Genomic DNA, 20,515 nt, shown 5'->3' on the forward strand with positions numbered 1-20,515 from the left:
TGAAGTTACTTAAAAATATCGTGAATTGAAAACAGATTATCTATGGTCGATATTACAATTTATTTGTAATAGGGTTGCCACAGCGACTTTTTACGAATTTTAAATGTCTTTTTAAGTTAAATTTCTATTTGAGTATGCTGGTAGTAAAAATCCAAGGACAAAGTTGATTTAATAATATAGACAGTACAATAAACTAAAAATCTCTAAGAGTATTTAATTAAAAATTCATAGATAACTTATGAGTATTCATTTTTAGTAACTATTTATTTGTGGTAACAAAAGTAGGACACATAGTCGAGTATGTTTTCGATTCATACAAAGACATACTCTGCAGTAAAAGTATCAAATTCTTACAATTATTTCAGCCTAGCTATCATTCGACAAGTGTCTGGATTGCGATAAAATATTTCATTAGAAAAAGTATAATATTAAATTTTAACAACTCGCATTAACTATTTATTACATCAATATTTAAGTTAATAATGTAAACATAAGTAGCACGACAAGCATTGTTTTCTACGATCTTTACACGTGTCCTAATAAATATTTATATAAAGTTCACTTTGAATTTCAATTTAATCCTCATGCGAACTGAACCGCCAGCCCTGAACCACAGTCAGCTTGGCGGGAAATGTGACGCGACATATCAAGACGACACTTTGCTGCGGTTAAACTGTTATGCTTACACGGCTCGCTGGCTACGAGCGTTGCGATCGGGTTCCTATTGCGCGCTAGTATTGTATGCCTAAGTGCAATTGACGTTCGCGCTTATTGTCAGACGACAGAGCACACGTTACGGGATACGGTGGGATGCTATTGGAATTGTTAGCGACGGAAATTATTACCGTACTTTAGTTTGCAAGGTTTAAAACCTATATTGTGTTTCAATAAATTGAAATAAGATACTTTTATTGTGTTTACATTTGATTGGCTTTACTGTTGTATCATTTGTGTCGATACTTCTAAATGAGTATTATTATTAATTACATCTAATAAAAAACACACACACTAAGTAACGTTTTATTTGTTATTTTAAAATCAAATAATAATTTCACTATTATTAAATATTAATAACCTACTTTCGTTTTAAAATTGATAAATAATGTGAAATCAAATATATATACCTATGTATGCATGTGTTTTAACATTGAATCGTCGTTTACATGAAGATTTATAGCAGTTCCAAGTAGAAATACTCGACGAATTTCCGATTATTATCTCGTAAGCAACGCAATGATGCAAATGAGTGAGTCACTATCGACTCGTATTTAGAAAACAATGCCTTTACATTTGCTGCATATCGTCGGAGCTGTGCAAAGCCTTGTAATGTAAATAGCAACACGATATAAAATTAATATACTTCATAAATTAATAACATATGTGTATTATATACTCTCGAGTATCATTATTTATATTGAATTAAAATTTATAATGAACATAGTATTCATACAAAATAATTATAATAAACATTTTGACTGTATCATTAATTTATTCGTTATTATTATTATTATTACAACTTTTACCTTAAACTAAATAACGTGCTAGCGTTATGATTATCCTCAACGTATGTTTATACTGATGTCATTTAATACTCGAAGCTATGTAAGTTAAATTATTCAGATGTACTTATATATTTACTAGAAAAAATATTGTTTTATTATTCAGTTATGTAAAGCAAAAGTAACCGTCATTAAATTACAAGCAGCTGATCAGCTCAATGCTTATAATGATTTAGTTTTACTACCGATTAATACGCTATATGTATATGTCATTATCATTTTAAACGTCAGCATATGTACACGATTTTTGTACGTCCAAAGAATACCGTTAAAAATTTGTTGTAAAAGTTTTAGGCATTTTTCATATTTTATGTGTATAGATAAAATCGCTTAGAAGCAATATGGATAATTATGATGTCGAACGGAGACCTAGACTGGCCAACTGCGCAGAATATATAAAAGTACACAAGTGTGTCTATGTATGTGTGTGTGTGCGTGCAAACACAGGTGTACTCTTATTATCCGATGGATTGGCAATACGATACGTACGACGAGAGTTTAGGAACTGATGCTTTTAAATGCTTTCCGAGGCATAGGATTGTAATACAGCCCTCTTCCGAACTCAAGGCTGCTAATGAGATTTTCTTGACGAGAAAACCCATTTAATTTAATGTCCCGACCCGAGTATACCCCCAACCCGGGAAACCTCCGCGGGACCCGCAGCCTCAAAAACTAGCCACAAATAACGAGATGGTTAACGCGATATTATAACCTATACAACGGTATTGTAACATTAGAAGCTTACGTAAGAGTCATACACTTGTTCAAACAATGCAGGCACGATGTCGGACGACGATATAAAACTTTAATTATCTTTATAAAATTGTTTGTTAATTATTAAAAATATAGTAAAATTGCTTTATTTTTACAAGTACCTTGTAAAGGTTTGTTGTTTAAAATCATATTAGTAACACGAGTATGTGCGGCCGTGCGACTTACTACGTGTCTCGGGCAAAACACGGAAATTATTATAAGTTATGTTGTAGTGTATGTATGTACAGTTGATTTACATTACTTTTACTCGTAAACAGAATTCGCAATTTTTTTTTTATAATTTATATGTATATTTTTAAATCAACAGTGAAATACTTCGGAAACGAAGATTTAAAAATCGAAAACAGGAAATTTTATTTAAGCCTAGCAACACTTCATTTTTATTTTATTTTAACGATCACTGAGATTTCCATGGATAATGGGTGTATATGTATATTAATGATTACATAAGGCTGCCGAATTTGGTGCCTCTTTAAATATACATTAGAAAAATACCACGCACACAACAAAATACATATACATACCTATGTTTGTGATGTTAAAAACAAAGTGAAATTCATCAAGATCTCGTAAAACAATCGTATACGTGGAGTCGTTAAATTTCCTCTCATACGGTATTATCATTCATGTCTTATCAAGCACCTGTGTCATCACAGATTAGTGTTACGCTCACAAAATTTTAAGCAGCTTTCGTAGACAAAGAACGATGAACCTTCGGCTGTGACGAAAATTAAAAAAAAAAAGACATACGTGTCTTTTGTAATCTGTGACATGAATAAAAAGCTTTCTTGTATCGTATCTCTTTTTAGTCTGTACCCATTGTGTCACATATTAATGAGATGGTGTAAAAATATAATTTCATTTTAAAAACCTCGAAATTAAAAATAACAATAATATATTTTTAAACGCCGCGTTGTTTGTTCATATTTCGTTTGTACTACTCCTGGGCTTGTAAAGATTAATGTTTAAATGGTCATAAAATTCTAGTTGCAGTTGGTTGGTAGGATGTGTAGTATATTGAGAACATAAGGCCATTGATTTTGCGCCTCGATCTTCTACGAGTAGTGTCCATTGCCTTCTGCCAAGTTCTTTTAGCTTAGCCTAGCCTAGCCTAGCCTAGCTAAGGCCTTTTGGCCTCAATTTCTTATAATACACAAATAGAAATATAGAAAATAATGTCGTAGTTATTTTTTATCAAAACTTCGTAATTAAAAATGTTATTGTTATTTTAGCTATATATATATATATATGTCAATGCTGTGCCCATTGACATTGAATATGTTTGACATTTCTGAATTTAAATAGAGTTAGATATAGAATATATATATATATATATATATATATATATATATATATATATATATATATATACATATATTATAATATACAGCGTGAATACTATATGTTATGTTTTCTAAACTAACTCTATTTAAATTCAGAAATGTCAAACATATTCAATGTCAATGGGCACAGCAGCCAAGATAAAAATAATTATAAATAGTGTTAAATTTTTGAATACGAAATAGTTACTAATTGTAAAAATCTTGCCTATTTACATTTAAATATCTTGCCTATTCTATCAAGATACTCTTATAGTTCCATCCTATCGTAACCGTTACCTAACCGATCAAAACTGACCCACTGACTACCTCTACCTACTTACCGCTAAAATCTGCGAAAAGGCTAATAAGTATTTTTTTCAACAGCAGCCCGTGATTCATTCTCTATCGAACAGGAAAAACATATTTTATTTTTCATTATTCGAATAATTTTCGATGTAGTCTCGGTAAATTGTAAAAATAATAAACTTTATTTACGTAGTATATTGTACATAATAAATTAATCTCAGCAATATTAACTCCGCAAAATTCTCAGAAGCAAAGAATGAACTAGTTGTAGTACACGACACGTGGCTAGCAACAATCGACAGGGAGTTATGCAAAACGAGGAAACACGTTTATTTTTGGTCACAGACGGACAGAGCGATAGGTGAAAACTGCTCAACTATACTAGTATATCTAAAATTTCCTCTATAAAAGTAACTGATATTATAGTATGTGGTTAATTTTATATCAAATACAAATGGCATAATTATTATTAAAGTATATATTGTGACTTATTTTATTATTTAAATAGCTTTCGGTAGAACCTTAGCCATTTTACTATACTTTACTATTTAAGTGCATTATAATTTTATATTTATTATTTTTTGAAAAATATTTAGCTTTTTAGCTATAAAAACTGTAGTAAAAAGCTATGTTTCTTTTACTATCTTCGTATCTGCAGAACAATAAATGGAAAGATAATGTTTGTTATGATTTACCAATATAAGACGAATGTTTTATACTTTAGCGCACTTTTAGACATTATAGACGTCTAAAATTTTGATATTCGGTCAAATATTAATTCACCAATATTTGTTATAATAACATACACCTCATAAAATATATGGCCTTATATGTATATATTTATGATATAGAGATTAGCTATCGCACTGCTCATAGACAATGGCGTTGCGCCGTATTGTATATGCGTCGCCAGCTTTGGGAACTAAAATGTTATGTTCCTTGCGTCTATAACTGCTGCCATACTCACCCTTCAGGCCGTAAAATAACAGAAGTAAGCAGCATTGTTCTTTGGCACTAGACTATCTGATCGGTGGGTGGTATCGACCCAGTCAAGCTTGCACAGAGACCTATCACCTAATAAATGATGTGTAAATTGAAATTGTTAACACATTTTTCATAACACAAAAAAGTCCATTTTGCTTCAGTACAGACGCATCCTAAGGTATATTTGAACTGAAATTTTGGAAGTCATAGGTCGAATTACTTTATAATGTATCTAGATTGATCCAAAAACAGTTACTCTTATTGACCTATCTTAATTAGAATAGCAATCAATCTATAGACTGGTGAAATTACTAAAATGTTTTATGTAATAATTGAAAAAAAAAACAGAGTTCATAGATATCTAAAGTTTTATTTACAAAACTTATTTTATAACGCGAATCAATAATTACATTTTAATAGAACCAAATTCAAATTTGCAGTAAATGTAAACACAATTACTATAGACGGGGTCTTTGTTGTAGAGCAATTATTATCTAATTAAATTCAATGATTGATTGCGTGTTAACAAAGGGTAATGATCGTTTTTAGATCGATACTTAATGTTAAAACAACCTTTCGTATCATACGATTGATATAGACCACTTCTAAAGTCTTTATTAAAGGTATTATACAAGAGATTGCAATTAATTAATTACAACCATTGATGATACAAATGATACAGTTAAGATCAAAATATAAGTACCTACTTACTACTAAGTAGGCTATTACAGGCAATTTTAACAAATTTTTTATCATATAATAAAAGCACGTTAAAATATATAATTAAACATCTACATTATTGCACACTAAATAGACACTTTTTTATCATCTATATAATATTTTCCATAGCACTGCTTTAGCTACTTACATTAGTATCAGAGTAATGTATGTGATGTTGTCCAATATTTATTTATTTATTTATGGGGTTACAGCCTTATTGATTAATGATTGTTAACAAATGATTTCATACTTACAAATATGCCAGCGAATTAAATTATAGCAAGGGTTAATGCTGATCCTTCGTGATGTGTATATTTTAAATTAAAATATTTAATAGCGCCATATCGAAATTAGTAAATATGAGTTAGCCACCTTATTGAAATAACTTAAACCCTTTTAATAGTAAAAATAGCTAACTCTTTGTACAAATGTAATTAAAGTACTTGAAATCGTCAAATTTGTATAAAGTATTCCGTGACAGTGATTAGTGTGGATTTGTAATAGCCGGCTCGTTATAATCGATCGTTTTAATGAATCGGTAATCTATGCTTCCTCAATTTTCAGAATAATTTCATTTCGTATACCTTGAACGTGACTATATTTTTTTTATTCCACTTGTTTCTATTTAATTATAGCTCTTTATAAAACAACTAAATATTGTTAATAATTTAATAAGAACTTGTTTTAATACGACACAAAATCAACAAGTGAAAATTTGGCGCTACAATTGCTTCTGCTGCTTTCGTCATATGAACATGATACGGCTGAAACATCATGTATGAACGTATCTTCAACATTTTATAAATATTTCACCGAGATATATGCAATTTCTCTAAACATAGAGCGCTAGAAGATAGAGGTTAGTTAAATAATTCGTGTAAATGTTTTATAAATTTTTCATTAATCTTCCTATTCTATTTTTAACATATGACGGAAACGTCAAGTAAGCGTGAATCTTCAAAGGCAAATATTTTGCCACATATGATTTCATGACATGCGACCGCTTTAAATTGGTAGCACTTAGTTAGTGAAAACATTCATTTGAACGTGGTATTGATTTCTTATATAAATCGTTTAAATTCCTTGTCGATATACAATAAATAAAAGAAATGGCGATCTTTAAACTGTCGCGCACATTCGGTTCTCATTACATATGACTCTGTAATTCACCAAATATCTGGCAGCGGTCTTAAGCATGCAATACATCGATTGTTGTTGTGTTCATCTTGTTCCGACTGTGAATTGCACTACTGGAATAATTGTCAAGTAGCATTACATTCATTATACAAACATTATTGCAGTAGGTAAATCATGAAAAAAAAATACAAGTTTTTCTTTCTAAGGTCCTCCATAGGTTAAGTGATAAAAATAATGTTAATTCTATATGTAATTGTATTCAAATTACATAAGCTTTGTTATTTCACAAGTCGTAAACGAGGTAAAATGCATGAAATAATAATTCTCACGGCTGCAATCAATTTTGAACCTTGAATTAATGTCGTCAAAGTATTTAATAAAGTTGCAAAACGAAGAACTCAATCCGAGAATTCAAATTATCTTTCGTGAGTAAACCCAATTTATTACAAAATAGCGACGGAAACACCGTATTGTTTTTCAGTCAGCATGTCGGTCAATGTCAGTGGCTTTCGATTTCAAATCCAACGGCCAAAAAACGCATTAGATGAAATAATCACGGCCAACTTTTTGTACGTCCACGAAATGATATTAAAAAAAAAGGATAATAAGCTGAAAAGTTATCGCGATATTGCAACGCAGCCAACGGGCCAACGTTCATCAATTTGATCAAATGCTTGCCAAGCTTCCTTGGCTTATTACATCGAATTGTAATACACCTGAATTTCACTAATGGCATATTAGTATGGCATCACCAATAATTTACCGAGAGTATTCATGTTGCATAATGGCATGGTTATTGAGACAACACGACATGATATTGTTTGTTTATATGTTCGCAATTATACATACAGTACCGTGGATAAAGAATTCTTTACCTTGTCGTTGTGTGGAATATGTTAGAGCGAAGAATGATAAGGCAACCATTAAACGTGACATTAACACTGTGTATGTCGTTGCATATGTGTGTGTAACTTACATTCGTAGTTTATCTATAGGTAATAATATGTTTAGAATTAAATCAGGTATTATATTTCTAAAACTGATAAATGTATAATGTGCTATTGTGTTCGATGGATCGCGAATATTTGCCAAATGTTTGTATTGAATCATCGAACCTGGCACATGGTAGGGGGTAGGGTTCGACGGGGGCAGCCAGTAGGCGGCGCTGATGGGCGGATAGTTGACGCTGGACCTTCCCGCGGTCTTGCTGCGAGTTGCGCCCGCCTCGCCGCGCATCCTTTACATACACTATACACACACACTGTCACAACATCGCGCGTCTGCATTCAACCGCGGCCGCGACAAAACTAAGCACGTAATAGCTATAACGATAGGTGCGCTCGCGCTGACGAACGATCAGTCATTCTTCTCGGGTCTCTGTCACTTCGCTGTCCCCCCTCCTCACGTTAATGAGCTCGGTCCGTGTCACGTTGTTTTTCATTTACTGACACAGAAGCCACCGTGTATGAATGTTCAGGCACTGTTTGAAGGCCTTCATTGTTAAGAAGACTTTATGCCGCCTCCTTTTACGTAATCGTGTCGTAGCTCATATTTCATGCGATAAGCCGACTTTATCAAGCATAAAATGCTATAGGCGATGCTGTTTTATAATATCGTTCTCAGTTATGCAAGATATCCTTATGGTGGATATTTCAGATAAACTGCTTGTTAAAAAGCATAATTAGAATACTCTGACTATTGAGCACTTCATAGCTATTTAGCAATAGAATACTTAAAGCATCGTAACGTGATATTGAACACATTGTTTCAACCTAATTCTTATTGTTAGCGGGTTTGTTTTTATTGGCGTCACATGAATAAATAAATGGTTTCGATTCTCTGAATTCTATATTATCTAAGCTGTAGATACTAATGGTAAAATTAACTTTTCGGATAATTTTAAAAATCGTATAAAAAGAAAATATTCTTATAACTTTTTTTTATATGAAATGGGTAAGCTAACGCCCAAATGGACTACTTGATGGTAAGTGGTCACTATCGTTCATTGAGATTGGCGCCTATAAAAAAAATATTAACTATTCCTTACAACACTAACACTTGTGCCTGTAGGTACGCTGGCTCACTCATCCTTCAAACCAGAAATCAAAAATATTGAGTATTACCGTTTGGCTGCAGAATATATAATCGCAAAGCTACACCACCAAAAATCAACCAAATATTAAATTTCCTATTATATTATTTCAGCCAAAATTTTAATTATAATAATTTATAAAATGGTTGATGATGTAACTTAATTTATGAGCCAATTGATAACTAAGCCAATATGCACTCTGTGTGCACTGTTTTCCACCTATGAACGCGATGCCCTACACTGGCTGCTTATTATTCGAAACTTGTGTCTAAGCGTCGAAACACACTAAGTCGGGTCGTGTCGAACGTGCCTTATTATATTTTAGTATAATGTATCAAGGCTTAAAATATTTATAAAAAACTTATATAATGCTTCCAGGAAAATAATAATTCAAAAATTATTTAGTTAAATTTATAATTATTTCGTTTAATATAATTAGCTTAGACCGGAAAATAATTGAATTTATTCCTTGTTAATATATATGTTAGCTTATATGTTTTTAATATACTTCTTAATTGCTCATAATACACAAAAAATATGCTTAAAAAATCTGGTAACATATAAAGTGTGTCACGCCATACAGAGGACTCCAGCAAATATTTTATAAAGTAGTTATTATCTCACGAATAAGAATTAATTCGGTTCTCTAAATAGAATAATTAAATTAAAAATGAACATGTAATAAAAAAAAAATATTCGATAGGTTGTTTCGCTAATGCAATTGACACTTTAATGTGTAATTGTGTACAAGCCACAGATTAAAAAAGCTATCACTAAAGGCAAAATATGGTTTAAATTTAAAAATATTGATATATTAAAATATACGTCCACCTTAACACATTACAACCCAGTGCACACAACATGACACACAGATAAGAGGGAGACCGCCTGAAACTAAACTTAGTAGAAACTTAGTATCTAAGATATTGTCTTGCTTTGTCCAACTTCGTATCGTCTACCTCGGCTTAATAGTTGCGAAGGTTTACACGCTAAGCACTTTTGTGGAACGTGTACCTAACAAAGTCTTTGAAGTCTTCGTGTCCTTCGACTAGTAAAATAACTTGTTTTCAGGCAGGCACCACTGAATTTTCATGTGCTTAATTTGTATTTACATATAATTCAACCTGTGCTCGGCGGTGAAGGAAAACATCGTGAGGAAACCTGCATGTGTCTAATTTCAACAATATTCTGCCACGTGTGTATTTCACCAACCCGTATTGGAGCAGCGTGGTGGAATATGCTCCAAATCTTCTCCTCAAAGGGAGAGGAGGCCTTAGCCCAGCAGCGGGAAATTTACAGGCTGCTAATGTAATTTAAAATGTAATGTCATATTTACGTGGTACAAAAAGTAGTGATTTAATAAATAAATAAGATAAATTTGATGATCGAGATGATCTCATTGAAGTATCATATACAATACAGTGTATGTCATTACTTTGAAAGATAGACCTGACCTTGAACCACATATAAGTACTCGTACATTTATCATGTCATTCGTTCTCCTGTCTTTCTTTGTTTCTGTAAGACAGGAGACTTTACAATTGTCGTACAATTTGAATGAAGTTGTCTTAACTCTAAGATATAATCAATCATTGTTACCTACGGTTTTTATAAATTGAAATCACATATTTAAAAATAAATTTTAAGTCGACAAAACATGTGTCCATTGTAATACGATCCTCTCACAAATAATGTGTTGAAATCACGTCGGATTCTTTATTTTCTTTTTCACATAGCGTATGAATGAAAGGGATAGATGTTCGTCATAATATTAAAACATTAAATAGGTAGTCATTAGTTTTTCATTTATGAATGCGTTTGTGTCACAATTTGTACATTTCGTTATTAGGAATAATTACCGCCTAAGCGTGACAATTAAGATTGTATCGAGCTTAAAGATAAAACTGTTATAACGTTTAACCTCATGCGATTTCTGACGTGTCGATGATCAACATATAATTACGCACGCTATGCCAGGAGGATATCAATTTTAGATACGGCAGTCTATCTCAATAGAGATAATTTTCAATGGAAACTAGTCTTTTTTAACAACTTTACAATGCAAGTACATAAGGATCAGTGTATGACACATAGAATCTCTTTTATATCTTCTCTTAACCGTCATACTTTAGTGGCACGGCGAAAATGACCACAGAGAACGACGGAAAAATACGATACAGAACCGACATCTTTACGTAGTGTCCGAGCTATGAGAGTGTCTTTTTTAAACTGTTCTGCTTACTTTTAACCTCAATCCTGCTGCTGAGAGCTTCTTGACATAAAATAATAAATTTCATTGGCCCATCTCATAGGATTTCACCCAGAGACCTCATAAACTGCAGTCGTTCAAGTTAGCTTCTAGACCAACAAAGCAGTCAGTGCTTCTTGCATTTTGTTTGGATCAGAATGGATTTTAATGAATTTATATTATAATTAAACATAAAGCTTACTCGGTGGTTTCTTAAAAAAATATTCTATGAAATCAATCTTAAGCGCACCCAGTATTCATTTACTTGTTGATCAATTAAGTTACAAGTGCCAATTACCAGAAGTAGCTCAATTTACTTTGTTTGTTTTCAAAATAAATTTTCGAGCTAATCAAAACTGTTATGAAAGTCACTCGTAAAAAATTAAATTTGATCATCATCACGTGCTACTAAAACATCTTCAAATAAGCATAATAATGGAATGAATAAATAATAAAACGGAATCATTATGATATATAAGAGAACACTTACCGTTTCTGTTCTCGCTATCAGCCGGTTTCATCTGGATCGGATGATGCATCTATAACAATAAAATATCTCAAGTCAATAAAAGTAATCAAACAGTAATTATAAACAAACTAGTGCCGATATGATGTAGGGGTTAGAACTCTAAAAAAGTGGAGGACGTCTTAGTCTAGCTGTTGATATTAAAAGGTTGATACTAGCAGCTGAAATTAGATCCTTTCGTTATTGTGTCAAGACTTGCTAACTGATTTCGACCTTAGATTTTGTTACGTATCCCTGAATGTAACACTTATTCAAACGCAGATATTAATATAAAATAATATTGGTAAGTAATACCCAATTATAAAATTATCATATTACTGTATAATTGAACGGGAATTGATGGGATGAAGAAAGTAACAAATTTGATCGTAACTCGTAAAACGTATGAAAACTTATATGTGCCTCAGCATGTGAGTTTTGACGAAAGTAATAAACACTAACATGCCATGGTACACTTAGGTATCATGGGGAGCCGACAGTCAACCAGCGACAAAACTGTCGGTCCAACCATTAGTAAAGAGACGATTAATTGCCAGTGAATATAGTCGTATCATAGCCAGATCTTAATTTATAATGGCAGCTTGACATAGTACCTTATTAATTAGTACTGACATTTACAATAATTCACCTCGTACTTTGTTGTGAAAAAGAAAGATTATTAAAGAAAAAAGCCTATTGAGTTTCCTTCAGTTAAAGAAAAATCTATGATATATATATATTTGTTAATTATTCAAAGGATTATAATATTAATTGGTGCAGTTTGCTATTTGCACAAAAATTTGTTTGGCAAACACGTTTTGCCAGTTCTCCTTTCTTTAATGCTTTCGTCGATATGTTGGTTCCCAATCCAAACTCGAGCTGGTCGAGGTATTTTGAACTGTAGGATGTTCTTGAAAATATTTTGACAACCGGTTCAGAGAGGTCTCCATTGGAAATGACAGCAGCGCTTATATTACCATATAACATTCAATTATCGTTTGTGGAATCTACTTGATTAATTTAAAGGTAATCGAATAATTCAGAGTTTCCAAGTTAGAAGAGAAAATATATAAATAATGAAAGAATTCAGACAATAGTTTTTCCGTTCAGTCCAAAATTGAGCACAGCCGCCGATAAACTACGTCATTATATTATATATTGTGTATCGGTCTTGTGCATACACATACTGCGACATAACGATCATAAATTCAGATTCAATGACATAATATTTCATCAAGCACTTCATGAATTGTTTGCTTGATGATGTACGTTCAAACAATCGTAACTATTTCAATTATTTGTAAACAATATACAATGAGTTTCGTGTTTCGTAAACAATTATAAGTTAAACTAGCGTTCGAATAAATTAAACACTTTAAACATTTTTCGAGTAGTTAAATTAATACATATATTAATTTAACTACTTGAAAGAGTAATAATTTTTACAAAATTGATCGGCTAAGCAAATGCCCTACCATTGATCATAGGTTCTGCTGTTAAAGATATTTTGGAACTATCCCACTTTACTAAATTGTTTAATGAGTTTATTGATCTTCTAACTTAAATTGCTTTTTTAACAGTAACTATCATGACCTGCCTGTAATGATTGATATTAAGGTTTATTAAATATGATAAATAATGTCTTTTCTAATTAAAAGATTCAGGTATTGTTACGTATCAGAATGACGTAACTCTTATTGGGCTCTCTGAACCAAATTACATTTATAGTTAGTTATTCAGTATACAATAATAGTAATCAGTATTATACTTAAAAATATCTATCAAGTGGAATATCAATTATCACAAACGACGAGTGAACTGTAACTTGATACATTTGCTCTCCTCATATTATTTATCATATAAGCTATATGGATTTGAACCCACAATTTTCTAAGCTTCTAATATGTGTTTATCACTGAACCAACTAGATTCAAGTACATACATACTTAAACTTCAGTTCAATTTAAATGTACCGTAAATTTTATTTGTTTTTTTTTTTTCGGTATTCTAAAAATATAAAATTGATTTTAAATGTAACAATTGTAAAATAAAAAACCTACGACCAACTTCAAATACCCAAACGCACACACACAAACACATACAATGAAAGTGAAAGACAAACACTTGCCAATACATCTCGCCGTCAGTCGCATAAAAATAACTCGGGCGTTGATTGACATATGCTCTGGAGCACGTACACAGCATACTTAAAACGAACAGCCATATCAAATCGAAGAGATGCACATTTTATATATTGTTTGCGGTTCCGTGCAATTTCACAGGCGTTGCTCGGTTAAATTTAGATTATACACGCCTATTTCATATAATTTGCCATATTGATTGACGTTTACGGTTACTGCGCTGCTTGTTAGTGTCGTAACGTGAAGATATACAGCATATAACCTACTTAAACAAATAGTTTGATATATATTTTTGTTTCAAATCGGACAATCAAAGATTAGCGAATGTAACCACATAAACTCTTCACTATTATTTTAGAATTACGGATATATTATGTAGCGGAAATATGGATTTATCATCTGTATCTATATTATTTTTATATATGATGATGAAACGTTAATAATTTCTACTAATTAAGACAAACATACACGTAAGCAAAATCCCAACTAAACTTGCGGATAAACACACTCATATACAAAAGCCTACACGTACGTGCGTGAATAGTCTGCGTACAGGATTTATACTGTACTTTTTATGAGAATATTAGATTAGTTTACTCCGTCATTTCGCATGTTTCCAAGAAGCTTAATTTGCATAGCTCATCGTTATTGGTGACGATTTTAATACCTTTAACGCCAACAGAAGAATTTCAGTGACAGCGGTCAAGCTTCAGTCTTTACAGGAGATGTTACAGTACACCAGTGTGTCCGCACACATCGATGCTCTGAGGGAACGGATATGCGATCGATGCGATCGTACGTGTACATTTCTAGACTCACGAGTAACATTTCGGCAGAAATAAAAAACTTTCATTGACCTAATTCGGAATTCAAAAGTTAGACCTCAAAACCTGCGGCTAAAATTGTATGTTAGCTATTAAACCAGCAATACTATCATATAGAATATTGAAAAAGAATACAATTAAAAAGTCTGTTTAAATTTAAAAATATAAGACGAATCTCAAAAGGAAGACTAAGTTATCACAGTCGTTTTCTTAAATGATTTCTCAAATGATTACTAATCCAAAATCGATTGTTATTTTATCATCATTACAGATAATAAATATATATTTTTTACACGATTGGTGTCTTCGTTCAAACTGTGATGTTGATCTACTCAGCACAAGTCACCCGTGTGTCAGAGTGAACATCAATCAGCGCTCAGTTTATTTTTACAAACATATATCGGTATGCATGGTAAATTAATATATTTAGATCTATATACTTTAGCGTAATTTTCGATTTATACTCGAAATAGACAAAATCGATTATAGAGATTACAAAAAGTTGATAAAGTCCAATGTATAGAATGTGATTTTATTGTATCTAAATGTGGCGTTCGTATTCGAATTAGATAGAACTGTTAAGCAATAAATCTATATTCAAAACTTATTTTGAGGTAAGACGTCGTGAGGTAATCTTCCTCAGGCTTTCAAGCGAAACAAATTCTAGATACAATGGACCGGCTTTGTGGATTAAGATTCTACGGACCTTTTCGCCTAAACCTTTTTTACCGGTTTTGAACATTTGCTCGGCTTACAGGAAAAGTTATTTTTTGAATTTAGTCACGACGATATTCAAAATATAAGAGCTCCTTTGAAAACTCAGGAACAAAAATACACGATATACTAAAATATTTTATCGATAAATATATTTAGTTCTGCCTGCCGTTTACGAGTACAAACAAGTAAAAAATTCAATCATGATATTTAATATTTATATTCGCGTAATATATACTGCAATAGCGATTAAAATAAAAACAATTTATATTTCTTCAAACCATTGAAATGACTGTGTTTTGATTATTACGGTATTTCAAACATATTTTTTATAGTTATCACAGTTTTTTGTTACGTATAATTAATTTATTTTTAAGCTTATTTAAGAGGAATCTAGCGTTGTTATTAAACTGTTGGAAAAACAGAGGTAAGATGCGCACTACTGTTTCGAACGTTGCGATTAAAGCTTTTAAGCAAAAACATTACATTCGAAACGAGATTTCTTTATTTCTAGTCATAAAAAATACTGCCAACGATGTCGCTAAAATAATAAACATATCAACTTTATTGTTTAAAAAAGACTATAATTAAAGAAACGGAATTTAAACGAAAACGAAACGTCTTTAATTCGTGTTGCTGATATAAAACTATTTGCATTTTTAGAATTTACATCTACCTATTTAAACAATATGACATTGACATTGCAATTTCAAAACAAAGGTCAGGCATTAGTTTAAGTTTGGAAGAAATAAAAGATTTAAACAATTATGTCATCATTACAATCATAAAGGTAAAGAAACACTGACACGTTGACAAATAATCAGAAAGTAGGCGGTCGAATTAATCTTTTATACGAGTATAGTGGACCGTAGTGCGTGGTGAGTAACATATAACCAGTGTGTAATTTAAACAGTAATGAATCACGCGCGAATTACTAAGATCTCGCAGAGCCCTTATCTAATTAGGCGCAGACAATCATCAATCACGTTGCACGGACAAACAGTGTACAAACTGAACAATTTGTCACGTCCCCCTAATCAGAGTCGCCTTGAGCGTTCCATTACGGGACCTCCATGTAATCCAACTTTAATGAACACGAACTAAACAGAGTCTTCATGTAATTAGAAGTTTGTGTATCAGTAAAATTGTCACGGCGCCGCCTTGCAATAAACCGGTTTCGGGAAAGGTTTTTGTAATCGGCTAATCTTATTGGAATGTTAAGAAAGTTTCCCTATAAGTGAGACGTCATTGGTTTTGTCAATGCGGTAGGTACATCTTAATCATCTTATGTATATGAAACATTGGTTTTATATTTTGCAGTCTCGCTTTACATAATATGTGGTTCAAGCTGCATTATTATTTTGAAGTTAAAAATAATGATGTTTTAAAGTTTGGTGTACTAAATAAATAAAGTATCTACCACAAACATCATCGAAGCATTTTTAGCAAAATTGAACTTATATACATTATTAAAGTGCGTAATATGGAGCCATCAAAAAATTAGTCAATTCTAATTGACGTCGTCAAATCAAATCAATAATCTAAAATAAAAGTGCTTAGTTTTTCAAATGCACGTGAGTTTATCAATTGGTCAATTATTTCAGAACTTAATTCGTGTAAACACAGATTCTTAATTTCAACACTTAGAACTGCTTGACCTGAAATATGATTTAAACAAGCATATATAATCGATTATCCCAGATTACTTTAATTTATAGGAACTAATAGAAGATAATGAAAAGTGACAAGCAAGTATATATATATATTATACCATACATAGATGTGAACTCCTTTAATTTTATCAGAAACTACGAAATTCAATGAATGAAATATATTTAAATGTATAAATCATTCGAAGATGGTATTTGCGATATAAAACAATATTGACAGATAATCGATGAACGTATCTAATTACGTGTGTCATGTTTGTGTTGGTCTGCACGGACGGACGGTCGTTTAAAAATAAATGATGTGTAGACACTCGAGCCAAGACCGCCGCGGGCTCATTAGCGTGATGGCAAATTAATTTATAAACTCGCTACGTGAATAAGCTTTTTGTTTATAAAATATTATATATACACAAAATATTTACCATCCGTTTAAAACATTATAAGCATTCACTGTTGGTGGTAGGGCTTTGTGTCCGTGTAGGTACAACTTATTCATCAAATTTCCTTTGGCTAAACAACACTACTTAGATTTACTGAGTGCCAATGTAATAGCAGGTGGCACTTTGGTGATGTAAAGATTGGATAATATTTTTTACAGCTTCAATATCTATGAGTGGTGGTGACCACTCACAATCAGGTGCCCCATTTACCAGTCCACCAAACTAATATAAACATGGTATTTCTCACATATTCTTTATTAATACTAACTTACGGTACTGCTCAGATACGTTATCTTGACAATATCTATTCTTGTCTACAAATTGGTTATATCGTTTTAGGCTGGTATCACAAACACCTTATAATTATCAGGTTTTAATGGTTTATCAGCGCATAAAAATCCAATGTACTGAATTTATTAAAATTGCATTAGTTTAGTAGTTCTGTTATAAGAATGCAAACTTCAAAATAGTTGAAACTATTCTTATACCAAAATAATCAAGGAATCCTATTAAGGTATGTCTAAACCGTATAGGATACAAATAGTAAAAGAAGGAAGATTTAGATTATCCCATTACATTCGAGGCTTTACATAAAAAGGGTCAGGGAGGACGATAAGTTTAAACATAAAAGGAATAATGTATTCGTGTACGAAAACCGATGACCAATACCGCGGCCGAAGTGGATATCGATTTGGCATTAACCGATTATAAAGGCCATCAGAGGTGAATAAAACCCTTACATCTGAAGGGAATCAAAGGTCTCTTTGGCTTATTATACGGTTGAGGGGACACTTAAAAAATGTTTCCTTCCCGACATCGGATAAGTAGATACAGGGGGTTACAGTTGTACGTGCCGCATTGTTTCGATTGAGAATCAGTAATGGCGGTATGAAATGTTTCCGTCGAACTTCATTTGCGTCGCTTTTGTCTGTTGAATTCTTCATTGCTAAATTCGTGATTGCAAAGTTATTTCATTTCTTTTTCATCGAAATCGCTATGGTTCATGAAACACATTGAAACTCTTTCACGGCAATTCGAAATCATTTATTTTCGTTAGCTGAGCGTGTTTTGTTATGAATCTGGTATGGTAATCGGAAAACATCGGCTTATGCTTTTAGACGTTGAGTAAAACAAATACTTTTGTTTTATTTGCCATATTATTAATACAATAAAGTAATTGAATAAGCTTATTGGGTTTATGGACTGATTATTTCAATCAGCGGTTCCAAGTAGAGAATCCTCCATAGAGAAGCTGTATGCATCGTATTTATTAAGGATTTAGGATTTGAATATTACTTATAACTTGTTATTCAACTACGTTCTGCTTGCAAATTACTATGATACGACCATGTTTTTGTATTCTTCTTGTGAAGTTTTTCATAATAGATTTATATCGACAGTAACTTTTACTTTGCCATTATCCGTTTCTTACATTAACGTCTCTTCAGCGAATTCAAAACATATTCTGCAGAACTGAAACACATTGCAGTGTCGTTTTTCATTTTGTAGGATAAACGAACTAGAATAATTACAATCACTGGATCACTTTGTTTGACAGCGCAACTAAAATCGGCCTTAAAGTATGAACGATCATCGGCTCTACCGTTAGTAATTAAATGATTAAATTCGGCTTTAAAAGAGGACGAAATAATATCTTTACCTAGTGATAATTGTATCATCTCCAACATATTGTTGGAATACCGTTAAATGTACATCAATCGATGCCATTGTCGGATTAAGAGTAATTATATAAGATTAAATACATTATTAACGATGATATAATATTTTAAATAACTCTTGTTACCATCTTTATTTACAATTAAAAATAAAATACTAGTATTACACATATTTTAATAATTTATAAATTAAAAATAACAAGAACATCAGTGGATGTAATGTCGACTAATAATGTCTTGAGATACTTAATGACCTCTGTTGTAAAGCTTGAACGGAACCCGTTTCAAAATGGGTCTGCGTAAAGTCATTACAAACCTTACACGCCTCGTAAATATTTGGTCCCAACGAAACATACGAACTACGAACCCTCAGTTTCATAGTCCAAATATTTGGACGTCCATGACTACAATCCACGTGGTAAGGTTTGATACCTTTGAGGTATGATTATCGCAATTTAAAGTGCTTGCCTGGGTTTGAACCCGAATTCATCGGTTAAGATGCACGCGTTCTGACCACTGGGCCATTTCGATTATAAATATTATAAATCTTAAGAAAATATAAATTACATTAATTCTAAGCTAATTTTACCCGATGCCCACTGAAACATTAATCTCGATTCATTCGTGGTTATTTTGAAATATTAATTTAAGTCTTAACAATCGTTATTTCCAAATTCAAAATCTTGCTTTCTAAGTAAATATATATCAAACCTTGTTTGTTTTGTAGTATAAGTTTATTTTTGTTCCATATTTATATAAGATTTCGAAATACAGTCATATATTTCAGATAAGCGTATTTTGTTAACGTTCTACTTTTTATGCGATTATCAATAGTGAATTGACAGTGGAATTACGATGAGAATCTTGATCAGTTCATGCATACAAAATTGTTATACAATAACGAATCTGCATTCACGGATTGTACGTTATTTATTGTACGTTGGGAATTCTTTATCAACACTGATCTCGATTCTTACGCTTTTCATAAATCTTATTGTCTTAAGAATAAGGTTCAAAATGGGAATGCTTATTTTAAGAGCTATGTACAAAGTGATAAACAAAAGTCGATCACAGTGATTTCCCTCGACAGTCGCCATTAGGATTCACACCAATTCTTTACAAAGCTGTTACGTAATTGTATGGATATTTTTAATTTCTACAATCAACAAGTTTATTGATTTTTTTGACTTTTTCTCTATAAACTTCACACTATTTAATATTTTGACTGTGATATGGTAAAATATATTATATAACAGAAACTATATTCGACATATGGTTCTGATAGAGTAGCCTGGCTGTGTGGTGCTTGAACCATCTAAATATTCTTTGTTAAGAGCATCGAATTGAGTTTGCCGTTGCGAGGATTTAACTCACCGGCAAAAGAATTTCCAAAAAATAGGGCA

The 20,515-nt window shown here is 31.9% G+C and overlaps 1 protein-coding gene across 6 annotated transcripts in view; it reads right to left on the reverse strand.

Moving 5' to 3' along the window:
• Positions 1-20,515, reverse strand: part of LOC125066642 (CUGBP Elav-like family member 1) — a 384,532-nt gene that overhangs the window by 64,121 nt on the left and 299,896 nt on the right. For all 6 annotated transcript variants that reach the window (XM_047674844.1, XM_047674840.1, XM_047674838.1 and 3 more), the window contains one exon: positions 11,633-11,681. In XM_047674844.1, the coding sequence (XP_047530800.1) occupies positions 11,633-11,681 (49 nt within the window). The remainder of the gene's footprint in view (positions 1-11,632; positions 11,682-20,515) is intronic.

The sequence above is a fragment of the Vanessa atalanta genome, chromosome 9 (genome assembly GCF_905147765.1).
Source record: "Vanessa atalanta chromosome 9, ilVanAtal1.2, whole genome shotgun sequence".
Taxonomy (NCBI): domain Eukaryota; kingdom Metazoa; phylum Arthropoda; class Insecta; order Lepidoptera; family Nymphalidae; genus Vanessa; species Vanessa atalanta.